The 14,624-nt window shown below is 37.2% G+C and overlaps 1 protein-coding gene across 5 annotated transcripts in view; it reads right to left on the bottom strand.

The window, feature by feature from the left end:
* Window positions 1–14,624, bottom strand: part of LOC140764645 (uncharacterized) — a 48,554-nt gene that overhangs the window by 17,920 nt on the left and 16,010 nt on the right. For all 5 annotated transcript variants that reach the window (XR_012105077.1, XM_073103319.1, XM_073103317.1 and 2 more), the window contains exons 6-7: window positions 13,252–13,336; window positions 13,060–13,155 (exon numbers count right to left, since the gene is read on the bottom strand). Coding sequence is in view for 4 of the 5 variants with exons in the window: in XM_073103319.1 (XP_072959420.1) it covers window positions 13,060–13,155; window positions 13,252–13,336 (181 nt within the window). In the remaining variant the exon portion in view is untranslated. The remainder of the gene's footprint in view (window positions 1–13,059; window positions 13,156–13,251; window positions 13,337–14,624) is intronic.

Here is a 14,624-nt window from a genome sequence, read left to right on the forward strand (position 1 = left end):
TGCTTAATTCCATTGTAGATCTATATATAGGTCCGATGTATTTCTTTTTGAGGTTAATAAAAAATTATTTGATTTTGCTCTTTCAAAAATCTTGGTGTGAAACCATTTTTAGGGTGGAGGTGTGAAACTCCATTCCTTTCCTCCTTAATTTCCTACCCCATCTCTCTCTTCTCCACATTTTGCATCATTTTAGTATCAAAGCGAAATATCCCAGTTTATAGATGTCCCTCCTCCTACGTTCTGCACTGCTCTATATTTGTTCTTCACACGACCAATCGCTCCACGAACACCAAAACATCAAGAAATTTGACACACGAGCGAGGAAATTACCGTCGACGAAGAACAAAAAGAATCCGTTATCGTAGCGGAATCACCACCATGTAAGATTCCAAGACCTTCAAAAATTATTTGTTGTTGTATTATTCAGTGATCCATCTTTATTTTCATTATAGATTGAAAAAAAAACAGCACGTCTCTTTTGCTGAAAGAAAATAAAAAAAAGAAAATCAAATTTTCAAAATTTCAAAATTTTGAAATTTCAATTTTTGGCTCTTAATTTTTGTTAGAATCCCAACAAATTCCCTATTTCCCTAAACTTCCTATCAAACTTCCTTTTTCTTCTCAACATCCCAACAAATCCCATCTTTCCTAAATTTCTACCAAACGACCTTTTTCTCCTCTCTCCAATATTCCAAATTTTGAAATTCCTCTTTCCCAAATTGAACCCAACCCATCCAAATTAGCTCCAGCCCAAACCCATTGACCCAAATACTTCCAATCCAACCCAACCCTATTAAACCCATTAAGCTTAAAACCCAAACCCATTAGTCCTAAACCCAAAACCCATTAACCACCCCACATTGAGCACTAACCCACTTCCCCGACGATGCCGCCATGCCCCCAACGACCCCGCCACGCCTCGACGACGTCACCGCTAATGCCACCTCCATCACTGAGGTTGATCCTCTCAGCCTCCGCACTACCGTCAACCAATCCCAATCATTGTGCTGCTACCAATCAGCGGGTTAGCCCATAATCAGAAGACAGCAAGAGGAGAAAAGAAAAAGGGTGAGAACTCATATTTCTGTTTTCAAATTGTTAGGTACACTTCTCCACAGTAATAGATATTTTTGGGTTATTCTATCTAGTGTCATCTCTAATTTATTATCAGTTCCTGCTGTCCACATATAGTGAGGAAGAGATTACATAGAAATCTTATATGCTTTAGTCCTGATATTAAGAGTTGAACTGTGCCAGATAGAATATTAGCATTATGTTAATTTTTGAAAATAAATTTAAAGGGCTTGGCACTTATTAAATGAGACTTTTGTTTAACAACCATTATTTCTTGGCATTAGCCTTTGAATCTCCTGATTAGAAGTTTAAATTCAATTAAATATTCACTTTAAGATTTTCTTATCTGCATAGCATATCATATCAATTAAATCAAGACATTTGGATTTTGATTAAATTTAGTAGACATCTGCATTTCATTAGGTTAGAACACTATTTAATTTTGTTTAAATTAACGAGCATAAAATAAAATAAAAGCAGCACTTAAAAAAATATAATACACTTAACTCATTCATTGCATATTAGCGTATGCCAACACGTAAAGATAAAGCTTATTTCCTTAATGAATTTAGTGAGTACAGCAGTAGCAGTATGAATCCCGAAGTTACTAAAAAGCTCGACGATATTATAGGTCAACTAGGTACCTTAACTCAACATGTCAGAGATACTTAGGATACTCAGCTTGGATAATAATGGGTGATCGATGAACGACTGCATAGGGTAGAAAGACCGAGTGAGCACACCACTCCTCAAAATACTTATCACTTTAATCCTAAACGCAATGAGTCTCCCACTCCTTTACCTTGTGAGATTAGAAGTGAGCTTCCAATTGAAATTTGGACTTGTCACGACCCAAAATCAGAATTATGACCGACCATACACCTCAATACGCTTAAGATATATGAAGCCTTACTAATACTTCCTATGTGTACAATGACAAGAATAAATAAACGGAAAGGATCTGCTTTATTTAATTTAAATTAATTGCAATAAAACAATATCATTATTACTGTGTCTCCAAACGAAATTTAATTAACAATAAATTCTAAAACATAAGACCAAAAGAACTGAAAGATAAATAGGAAGATCCTAAGTGGAGGTGGGGTTCCGGTGCATCTTGCTCACACTCGCCATGCTAACCATTACCTAAAATAATAAAAGCGAAAATAAAATTCATAAGCCAACAACTATAGCTCAGTGAGTGAAATCCACTCAAAAACCAAATAATTCTAAAATTTATAGTGTTAAATAAAACCCAAAGTTTAACAATATAAATGACAATTTCCAACAGGCCTGCTCTTAAAATAATGATAATGATAACAGTAGAGAGTCAAAACTTGTAACCTTGCTCAGTTTCAACATATTAACAATTTTTTAATGTTTATGTCATTTGTCTCATTAGGTCTATAGCCTGTGGATTCACATCAACTAGAAATCACCTCAAAATAATGCTCGGGACTTTTCCTCATAGTTGATCCGGTTAGGGTAATCAAGAGATATTTACCTTTCAATTCTTTTGGTCTTATGTTTTAGATTTTATTGTTAATTAAATTTCGTTTTGGAGACACAGTAATAATGACATTATTTTATTGCAATTAATTTAAATTAAATAAAGCAGATCCACTCCTTTTATTTATTCTTGCCATTGTATATTTAGGAAGTATTAGTAAAGCAGATCACTATAATGACTTTCTTAGGTGACTCTGACGGGCTTAGGGAATAATCTCAGCATGAATCAGAAATTTTCTGAGGTGACTCTAACTTCTCTCAATGGTTAGTAGAAAAGACAAAGTGTGTTGATCATATAGTGACACCTCTTGATGACCTTAACCGGATTAACTACGATGAAAAGTCCTAAGTGTCATCTCGAGGTGACTTCTAGTTGGTGTGGATCCACAGGGTATAGTCCCATTGAGACAAATGATATTATAAACATTATAAAATTGTTAATATGTTGAAACTAAGTAAGGTTACAAGTTATAACTCTACCATTATTGCAAAGTAATTATGGATAGTGAGAGCTGTATAAATATTGTGTCCTCTAGCATTATTTCTAAATTAAACTTGGGAGCGGTTTTCCATCCTAATCCCTACAAGGTTTCATAGATCAACTTAACCACGCCAAAGATAAAAGAGCGTTGTTTTGTACCAATAGAATTCACGATTTATAAAGATAAAATCCGGTACGATGTATTGACCATGAATATGGATCAAATTATCCTTGGAAAGCCTTGGCTATTTGATAATGATATTCATATTTATGGTTGTTTAAATATCTACATGTTTGAATATGAAGGTAAGAAGATCAAAATTCTTCCATCGCAACCTAAAAATGATAAGGTTGAAGAGAAGTCTAATCTCATTCAGTTTGATAGTAAAGTCAGCTTGATTAGTGCTCAAAGCATTGAATACGAGATGAGTAAAGGAACTCCTATTCTGATTCTTGCTGCTCACGAAATTCTAAACGAGCTTAATGAATCGATTCGTTTTGAAGCCACTGCCATGATTGAGGAATTCTCGAATATCTTTCCGAAGGATCTCTTAAATAAATTACCACAAATGCGAGATATTCAACATGCTATCGATCTCGTCCCGAGTGCATCTCTTGCTAACTTGCCTCAGTATCGACTTAACCCAACCGAACACGCTAAGCTCAAACGGCAAATTGATGAGTTATTGAGAAAAAACTTTTTGAAAAAAAGCTTAAGTCCTTGCGTAGTTCCCACATTGTTAACACCGAAGAAAGATAAAACTTAGCGCATGTGCATCGACAGCCGAGCCATTAACCGAATAACGGTAAAATACCATTTTCCCATTCTTTATTTGGATATAAGGTTCGAAAAATCGAGATCGGGATCAAGATCGGTCTTCCAAAAAAACGATACATATCAGCTAGATCGGCTGTATCAGCCGTATCGGTCGCTTGGATAGGGTCAGACTTTTTAATTACATAAAATTCTAAATATTGTTTAAAAATACAGGAAAACTTCTAAAAATTTAGAAAAAAATTTACCAAAAATAAGAAAAGAAAACTGAGAGAAATAAAAAAAATTTAAAAAAAGAGATTAGAAAGAGCGTGAGTGGAAGAAAATTAAAAAAAAAACATGCTGCACTGAAGAAGAAAAGAAGAAAAGAGAAGAAAAAAGGAGTGGAAGAAATGAAAAAACTGAGAGAAATAAAAAAATTAATTAAAAAATTATATACTGGAGTTCGCTGGAGTTCATCGGAGCTAGATCACTCCGTTAGAGAAACAATCATTATATGTAAGAAGAAAAAAAGAAAAGAAAGAGTAAAAGAAAGAAAAAAAGTAAGAGAGAGAGTGAAAAAAAAGAGTAAAAGAAAGAAAGAGTTCGGATCGGGCCTCGATCAGGGTCGACCGATATAGCGAACCATGGTTTGATGACATACTGGAGATGACAGTAGAGACCACGATCTTTTCAAAGATAGATTTAAAAGTAGCTATCACCAAATTCGTATACGCCCTAGTGATGAATCGAAGACTGCGTTTAAAATGAAAGATGGGTTATATGAATGGATGGTCATGCCTTTTGGCTTGACTAATGCTCCGAGTACTCTTATGAGAATGATGACTCAAATATTACGACCCTTATGGGATAAATTTTAATCATATACTTTGATGACATTCTTATTTACAGTAGATCTCAGAAACAACACATAGATCATATTTATCAAGTCTACACTGTCTTAAGGAAAGAGCAACTTGTATGCAAACCCTAAGAAATATAACTTTCTGACAAACAAAGTTTTTTTTCTTGGGTTTCATTGTTTCATCTGAAGGAGTGTCTACTGACCCTAATAAGGTCAAAGCTATTAATGAATGGCTGAAACCCCGTACCAGAAGAGATGTGAGAAGTTTTCATAGGCTCACTACCTTCTATCGTCAGTTTATCAGAGGGTTTAGTACCATTATGGCTCCAATAACTGAATGCCTCAAAAAGGGTGAATTTGAGTGGTCAATAAGTGCCACCAAAGCTTTCTCTGAAATCAAGAAAAAAATGGTAGCAGCTCTTGTCATGCGACTCCCTAATTTTACTAAAATTTTTGAGGTTACATGTGATGCTTCTAGAATTGGTATAGAAGGAATCCTGAGCCAAGGTCATCCGATTGCCTACTTCAGTGAGAAGCTGAATGAAACCAGGCAACGAGATACCATTTACGATAAGAAATTTTATGCTGTGGTTCAATCTCTTCGCCAATGGAGGCATTATTTGCTCCCACAAGAATTCGTAATTTTCCCTGACCATGAAGCTCCTCGTTACATCAACTCTCAGAAGAAGCTTAACGCTAGACACAGTAGGTGGGTTGAATTTCTCTAGGACTATACGTACACCTTGTGACACAAATCTAGGGTAAACGACAAAGCTACTGATGCACTGAGCCGTCGCATGATTCTTCTTTCAAAGATGAATGCGGAAGTAATAGGTTTTGATAAAATCAAAACTAAATATGAATCATGTTCGGATTTTCATAAAGTTTACAATCTATTAAACGACGGAGTAACTTAAGAAATAGATGGTTTTATCTTGTAGGATAGCTATTTATTTAAATCTCGAAAGTTATGCATTCCTAACACCTCGTTAAGAAAATTTTTAGTTTGGGAATTGCATGTTAGGGGTTAGCAGAACATTTTAGGCATGCGAAAACTATTAAAACTACGAAACATCGATTTTTTTGACCAAGCCTTAAGAGAGATGTTATGAGACTTGTTGGTCAATGTCACACATGTCAACTTACTAAGTAGAGAAAGCAAAATACGAGATTGTACACGCCTTTACCTATTCCTAACTATCTTTGACAAGATATTAGTATGGACTTTGTACTTGGACTTTCAAAGATCATTCGAAAGCATGATTCCATTCTTGTGGTGGTGGATCGATTTTCAAAAGTGGCCCACTTTATACCTTTTCTCGAACTTTTGACGCCTCTCGAATTACGAAACTCTATTTTAATGAAATCGTTAGGCTGCACGGGCTACCAAAACCTATTGTATCAGATAGGGATGTGAAATTCACTAGCTATTTTTGGAAAACCCTATGGCATAAGATGGGAACCAAACTTCAGTATTCAACCACTTTCCACCCACAAACTAACGGGCAGACTGAAGTAGTTAATAGAAGTTTAGGTAACCTACTGAGGACTCTTGTCGGCGAAAATCTAAGAGACTGAGATCAAAAACTGCCAACGACTAAATTTGCATATAATAATTCTGTTAATAGGTCAATAGGTCTAAGTCCAACTGAGGTAGTATGTGAGAACCCAAAAAAAAAAATTTGAGAGAGAAGAGGGTGACGTGCGCTGCACGTGCCCTCCCCTCTCCCTCTCCGACGAGGCGGCCACGAAAATCTCACCGAATCCAAATCAAATTTAGATTTGGATTTTTAATCTATAAATTAAACCCTAATTATCTCTCTCCTAAACACCCCCCTCCCCTAAGCCTCATTTTCCTTTTTTTTTTCTTCTTCGTTTTCTTCTCTCACCGCCGAAGTCACGCCGTGGAATCAACCTGCCGGAGTGTCACCGGAGCCATCGAAGACTACCACATGACTCCTTGGTAAGCCCTCTCCCACCCCTCAATTTTAATTTCAGTTTAATAGGTTAAAATAGAAATACATAATTTGTGAGATTTCAGCTTCGTCGACGAGTCACGCCAGCCAGCGGCTTTGGGTCGCTATCGCTCCACTACTGGAAGATTCTTGCCGTTGGCCTCGTGACGTGGGCTTTCACCTTTGGAGCCCTCATGGCTCCGATCACTATCGGCCATGAAGTCAATTGTCATATGCGGTTTCTCCACCTCGTGAGGACGGCGACGTCATGAGAACGTCGAGGAGCTTGATGTGGCCCCTGAACCGTCGCCGGCAATGACCACCTCTCTCGCCCTTCGGCTCTTCGAATTGGAGAAGGCAGCTCGGGCAACCCGAGTCTAGCTTTCTCCCTTTAAGTTTCGGATTTGGGTCAGGTTGGATCCAAATCCAAGGGACCCAACCCGGTTCCATTAACTTAATTGGATTAGGCCAAAGGCCCAATCCATTTAAGTATTTGGTTGGGGTCCAGCTCAACCGATTAGGCTTGTTTTGGCCCAAATTATTAATTTTTGAGTTAAATCGCAAAAAAATTTAATATTAATTAATTAAAAAATTTATTGTTATTTATTATTAAAGGTGGTGATTTTTAGTGCGTGAGCTAGAGATTTGAGATTCAATTATCTTACGTAGCCTTAGGTGAATAGGTTCACTTACATATTTATTTTTATTATACTTCGTACCTTTGTTAGACTATGTAAATTACTGTGTACAAATTTATTTATTTCATTCTTACATGCAAATTTAATTATTACATTTTCTGTGTGCATTTAATGTAAAAACTGAAAAAAAGGGGTTTGAGAGAGGAGGGTGCATGTGCTCTGCACGTGCAACCCCCTCCCCCTCTCCCTCTCCGACATGCGACGAGGCAGTCGCAGAAAATCTCACCGAATCCAAATCTAATTCAGATTTGGATCTTTGCTCCATAAATTAAACCCTAATTTTTCTCTCCCCTTAATCCCCCTCAACCTCTTCTTCTCTTCCTCTCCTTCGCTTTCTTCTTTCTCACCGTCGGAGTCATGTAGTGGAATCGGCCTGCCGGAGTGTCGCTGGAGCCATCGGAGACCACCACGTGACTCCTTGGTAAGCCCTCTCTCATCCCTCTAGTTTAATTTCAATTTAATGGAGTAAATTAGAAATACCTATTTTCGGTGTTGCAGCTTCATTGGTGAACCTCATCGGCCGGCGACTTCGGGTCGCTACCGCTCCTTCACCGGAAGCTTCATGCTTTAAGCCCAGTGTCGATGATATCTTCGGGAGGCTTTCGTGGCTCGGGTTGTGGTTGGCCATGGGTGGGAAGTCTTCCACTGTTGGTCGCCGTGATCGACCTTCCGTTTAGTACAGGTCGTCAAGGTCGCTAGGGAAGCTCCGACGAGGTCAATAGGCTCCCGACGATAATGGTCGCCAACGATGCTTTCTCTCTCCCTTCCCTTTTCTCCTCTCTTCTTTCTCCCTCACCGATCTCTTTTTCCTTCTCTCGGTTCGGGTTTGGGTTGCGGACCCGACCCGACCCAATCTCTAGCCTTCTCCCTTTTAAGTTTTTGGATTCGGGTCGGGTTGGATCCGAATTCAAGGGACCCGACTCGGTTCCATTAGTTTAATTGGATTGGGCTTTCGGCCCAATCCATTTAAGAATTTGGTTGGGTGGGCTGCGGATCAACTGCAACCCAGCCCAACTGATTTGGGCTTATTTTGGCCCAAATTATTAATTTTTGAGTTAAATTGTAGAAAAAAAATTTAATATTTTTTATTTAAAATTTTATTGTTATTTATTATTAAAGGTGGTGATTTTTGGCACGTGAGCTAGGAATTTGAGATTCAGTTGTCTTGCTTGGACTCAGGTAAGTGAATTCACTCACATATTTATTTTCATTACATTTCGTACCTTATCAGACCATGTAATTTTCTGTGTGCAAATTTATTTATTTCATCCTTATGTGCAAAAATTTAATTGTTACATTTTCTGTGTGCATTTAATCATTATACTCAGTACATCATCATATTTTGTGCAAATATTAAATTTTAGTGAAAAGAAAAATAATGCTAGTATTGGTACGACTTAGATAATAGTCCCAGTATAAATTGCTTGCGGTGACTGCAGTAACTTTCTTAGGTGACTCTGGCGAGGTTAGAGAACAGTCTTAGGATGAATGAGAAATTTCTTAGGTGACTCTAACTTCTCTCAACAGTTAATAGAAAAAACAGAGTGTGTTGATCACATAGTGATACCATCCGATGACCCTAACCGAATCAGCTATGAAGAAAAGTCCCGAGCGTCATCTCGAGGTGACATCTAGTTGATGTGAATCCACAGAGTATAGATCCATTGAGACATATGACAGTACAAATATTAAAAAAATGTTAATATATTGAAACTGTGCAAGGTTATAAGTTATGACTCGCTATTGTTATCATTGTCATTATTTAAAGAGCATGCCTATTGCAAATTGTTATGGATATTATTGATTTTAGTTTAATTTTATTCAACATTAATATAATTTAGAATTTATTTAGTTTTCGAGTGGATTCCACTCACTGAGCTATAGTTGTTGGCTCATGAATTTTTTTTCTTTTATTTATTTATCTATCTCAAGTAATAGTCAGCGTGGCGACTGAGCGAGATGTACCCAGACTCCACCTCCACTTAGGATCCACCTATTTACTTTTCCGCTCTTTTGGATTTTATGCTTTAGATTAGAAGTTAAATTTATTTCGTTTAGAGACTCAAAAACAATGACATTGTTTTATAATTATTGCAATTAGTTTAAATTTTATAAAGCAGATCTTCTTCGTTTATTTATTTTTGCCATCGTACATTTGGGAAGTATTATTAGGGCTTCGTATATCTCAAGCATATTGAGGTACATGACCGGTCATGATTCCTATTTCGAGTCGTGACATTTAATCATTACACTCAGTGCATCGCCATGCCTTGTATAAATATTAAATTTTAGTGAAAAAAAAATGAAACTAATATTTGTATGACTTAGAGAATAGTTTCGGTATAGATGGCTTGCAGTTTTCTGTGGTGACTCAAATCTATCTAGAAGTTTAGGGGAAAGTCTTATATCAGATCACTACGATGACTTTCTTAGGTGACTCTGGCGAGGTTAGGGAACAATCTTAGGATGACTCTAATCTCTCAACGGCTAGTGGAAAAGACAAAATGTGTTGATCACATAGTGATACCATCTGATGACCCTAACCGGATCGCTATGAGAAAAAGTTTCGAACGTCATCTCAAGGTAACTTCTAGTTGATGTGGATCCACAGGGTATAGACCCATAGAGACAAATGATATTATAAACATTGGAAAGATATTAATATGTTGAAACTGTGCAAGGCTACAAGTCATAACCCTCTATTATTATCATTGTCATTATTTAAAAGCATGCTTATTGAAAATTGTTATGTATATTATTGAACTTTGGTTTTATTTAACACTATAATTTTAGAATTTATTTGATTTTTGAGTGGTTTCCACTCACTGAGTTATAGTTATTGGCTCATGGATTTCTTTTTCTCCTTTTTTTTTTATTATCTCAGATAATAATCAGCATGGTGACTAAGCAAGATGCATCGGGACCCTACCTCCACGTAGAATCTACCTATTTACTTTTCTGCTCTTTTGGATTTACGTTTTAGATTAATTGTTAATTTTATATCGTTTAGAGACAAACAATGGCATTCTTTTATGTTCATTGCAATTAGTTTAATTTAATAAAGCAAATCTTCTTTACTTATTTATCCTTGCCATTGTATACCTATTAAGTATCAGTAAGGCTTCGTGTATCTCAAGCATATTAAGGTGCATGGCCGGTTATGATTTCGATTTTGGGTCGTAACATAGTATATGATTACAAACCTAGACAACCTATAGATCTCATTCTTATGACCCATTATCATAGGTTGTCTAAGTCTACATCTACATTCGCATCACATATTCATGACTTGCATAACATAATACCAATATTTAGTATCAGAACTACTCAAAATAATACCAATTATAAAATTCGAGCTGATCTAAGGAGATTCAAAGAATTTAATGTTGGAGACTATGTAATGGTCCGGATATGTCCAGAACGGTTCTCACCTAGAACTGTCAAAAAGTTGCATACACGTGTCGGACCTTTTAAAATTCTCAAGAAAATTAATGTTAATGCTTATGTTCTAAATCTCCCTAATGATTTTGGCATCAATTCTAGTTTTAATATTGAGGATCTAGTAACTTATAAAAGTTCAGATTTTACCCCAAATAACCCACTAGCTACTAAGCCTACTAATGAGCCTATTTCTGAGAGACCCTCTTTACCTCCAATTCCAAACATTCTACCTAACACAGCAGACAAAATTGATAAAATTTTAAATGATGAGATTATTTCAACTAGAGAAAGTGAAACCCAACGTATCTAGTACGTTGAAAAAGATGACCTACATCTTACGACACGTGGCTTGATCGCCATGATTTAGAGGTGCATCACCCTGATATCTTAGAGCAGTATGAGAGCAGCAGAGCAGCACACTCGATAGGGTCGACTTCTCTCCCACCCGGGGAGACTAATGAGACAACACTAATAGGACTTGATGGCGTGTATACCAGTGCAGGAGGCGCCAAAAGTTGATGATCCCCCCTATAGGGATTTGGTTATGATTTTTATTTATTTAGAGTGTGTTTTGTTTATTTCCTATGTAGGGTTTTGCTTAATTCCATTGTAGGTTTACATATCGGCCCGATGTATTTTCTTTTGAGGTTAATGAAAGATTATTTGATTTTGCTCTTTTGAGAATCTTGGAGTGAAACTATTTTTTGAGTAGAGGTGTGAAACCCCATTTCTTTCTTCCTTAGTTTCCTCTCCCATCTCTCCCTCTACCACGTTTTGCATCACATTGGGCTCATAGCAGAGTCTATTTATCTAGTTATTTATTTGCATTCTTTTTGGCAACTGCTGCATTAGTTGAGCCATAAACTCCAATATCTGCTATATCTAGATTCAACTTATTAATTGGCTAATTGAGTCTAGTCAAATCGATTAATTATTTTAGTCGAGTCGTGAGATGTATTGTGAACCCGAGTTCGACTCGAGCTAGTCAAATAGTATTGGTTGATCAAGTCTTTATTTAGGTCGGTCTAGGGTTAACCTTTATAAATATATGGAAGAAACCATAATTTTATGACTATCTCATTATTAAATTGCTTTGTCATCCCCTACCTCTCTCTATCTCTATCTCTTGGCCGCCGACCTCATCTCCTCCACCTCCCTCCTTGCCAACCACGCAGCCATTGCTGGTTCAGTCTCTTCTAGCCTCTAGCCTCTAGCCTCTAGCCTCCCTCTTCTCTTTCTCTACTTCTCGTCCAACCTATATTCACTAACCTCTATTAAAGAGCAAGTCAAATCTGCATCAAAACAGTCATTAAGGGCAACAAGGTGCAAATCAATCCGACTAGATACAATCTCCATTAATCGGGTTGAATCACCCTCCAACCTTCATCCACTATTCCAAAGATATCTTCAAATCTAGTCAACTGATTTGTATGAAATTAGATTCTTTAGAAAGCTCTCTCCGAGGGCTACAACATATTAAAATTTCATGTCAATCAGCAGCTAGATCTGCCGAAAAATCTCTCGAAAGTCTCATGCAAATTTTTGCCCAGAACCGACTACAAGGCGGATCAAACATTTTCGAAAGGAGATCGTATCAATTTGGTATCAAAGCCAAGTTGAACCTCGAATCACTTTGAAGCTTCATCAATGGTGAACACAAGGTCTCGATGGACTATAGATGAACAAGCACGCTTGGAAGAGACTACGATTGTCGCAACTAAGTTCAACAAGGAGTTTCCCTAACATTACATTGCATATTTATCTCTCTAATATTGCATTGCATATCTATCTCCTTAGATTGCATACGTAATGTCTTAGCCTAGCATTGCATATGTAATATCCTAGCTTAGCATTTCATAAGTAACTTCTAAGCATTACATACATAAAATATATTAATTTATTTATCATCTATTCCATCAATCTACTTTAAATCAAATCAAAAGGTATTTCAATAATTTTCTTCTTTACTTTTATTTTATATTACATCAAATATAATTATTACACTCTTAATCCAAAATACAAATAAACATATGAATAGTTGTTCCTAGAATAAATCCAACATTTTAGTAATAACAATTTCTATTTGTTATTCCTATTTCACCTATTTTCTTGATGTGAATAAGGCCTTACAATTTCTTTCTTAAATAAGTAGAAGGGATAACACATTGTCGAGGAAAAGTTATCAAGTTGAAGTGATAGAAATATCCAAGTAGCCACGATTTCCAGGATATATCACCAAGGATCAATCACTATCTCTAGGAGAAAAAGAATCCAAGGAGAACCTGTAAGTAATTCTGGCATCATTTGATGCTTCTGTGTGTCCTGGGTAATATAAAAGCTGACCAATTCCGGCAGATTGGGCGCACTCACAAGACTGGCTGGAATAAGAATTAGTAATAGATGTATTATTATTGCACTGTTGAATGTAAGCATTGCAAAGAAATAAATAAAATGAGAAAATAAGCCATCTTTACTTTTATTGCTTTCAAGTATGAACTCCAGTGTAGCTGATAATGATTTATGTAGATAACCTCGAGTAATATCTGCAGCAATAAGATACTAACACAAGAAGAGTTAGACAATCATTCCATAGATTGTTAATATTATTACATGACATGATTATACATGAACTTACTAGTGATATGATGCAAAATTTAGGAGCCCCATGTTATATGACTATCCAAATCTGCATTAATACACAAATACCCCTCTTCCAAAACCCCAAACTGTCTCTGGAGAGCATCTAATGGGAACTCTATGCATAGTCATTCTGTCCTACAAAAAATAACTGCAATGCCATTCATCCCTATAGTTCTAGCTTGTAGTCTACAAATATAAAAATCAATGCTAAAGTTAACCCTTCGTTTCTTCTATTCAAACACTTTTCTAGTGCCCTAATCATACTCATCAAAGTGGTGATGAGCATCATCTACACATCAAGGATGTATACTACATTTTTAGGGTCCTTGTAGAAAACCAAGGTGGAAGAGGGAGCACATGATGTCCCAGGATGATAAGAGAGGTCTGCAAATCAATTTGAAAAAAAAAATTTCCAAAACTTCTCAATTATTTATCAAGGTCCTGAACTACTCCCACGCTAACCGGCGACCCCTTCATGACCACCTTCAACCTCTCCTCTCCCTCTCACCCTTCCTCTGTCGTCCTCACGAGGTGGAGAAGGACTATCACCGACGACCGACGCGAAATCCAACGCCGATCAGAGCCACGAGGGCCTCGTAGAAGACATCTCCGACACCAGGCTCGAAGCACGAAGCCTCCGGTGACGATGCGGTTGCGACTCGAAGCCACCGGCCGGCCAGATTTGCCGACGAGGCCGAATTCCGCAAATTAGGTATTTCGGATTTACCTAATTAATTTTAAATTAAACTAGAGAGATGAGAGAGGGCTCACCGAGGAGGAGGGTAGTGGTTCCAATTTCCTCCGGCGACGCTCCGGCTGGCCGAATCCACGGCGACGACTCCGACGGTGAGGAAGAAGCGAAAGAAGGGAGGAAGGAGAGAGAGAAGAGGGCTGGGGGGTTCAAGAGAGAGAGGATTAGGACTAATTTATAGATTAGAAGAGCATTAAATCTAATCCGATACGGATTAGATGAAATCCCCCCCCCCCCCCCTTATCAGCTTCGACGCGTGCTGGAGAGGGAGAGGGGAGGGGTTGCACGTGCACCCTCCTCTCTCAACCCCTAAATTATTATTATTATTATTTTTTCTCTGGTTTTGATAACTATTCCTAACAAAAAGAAATTTCGTCCTCGAAATTAAGATTAGTGTAATATAAGAATAAGGTAATACCGTAATAATCGCTATGAAGATTGAGGAAATAGCTCTGG

The sequence above is a fragment of the Typha angustifolia genome, chromosome 8, assembly GCF_048772165.1.
Source record: "Typha angustifolia cultivar Huaian chromosome 8, ASM4877216v1, whole genome shotgun sequence".
Taxonomy (NCBI): domain Eukaryota; kingdom Viridiplantae; phylum Streptophyta; class Magnoliopsida; order Poales; family Typhaceae; genus Typha; species Typha angustifolia.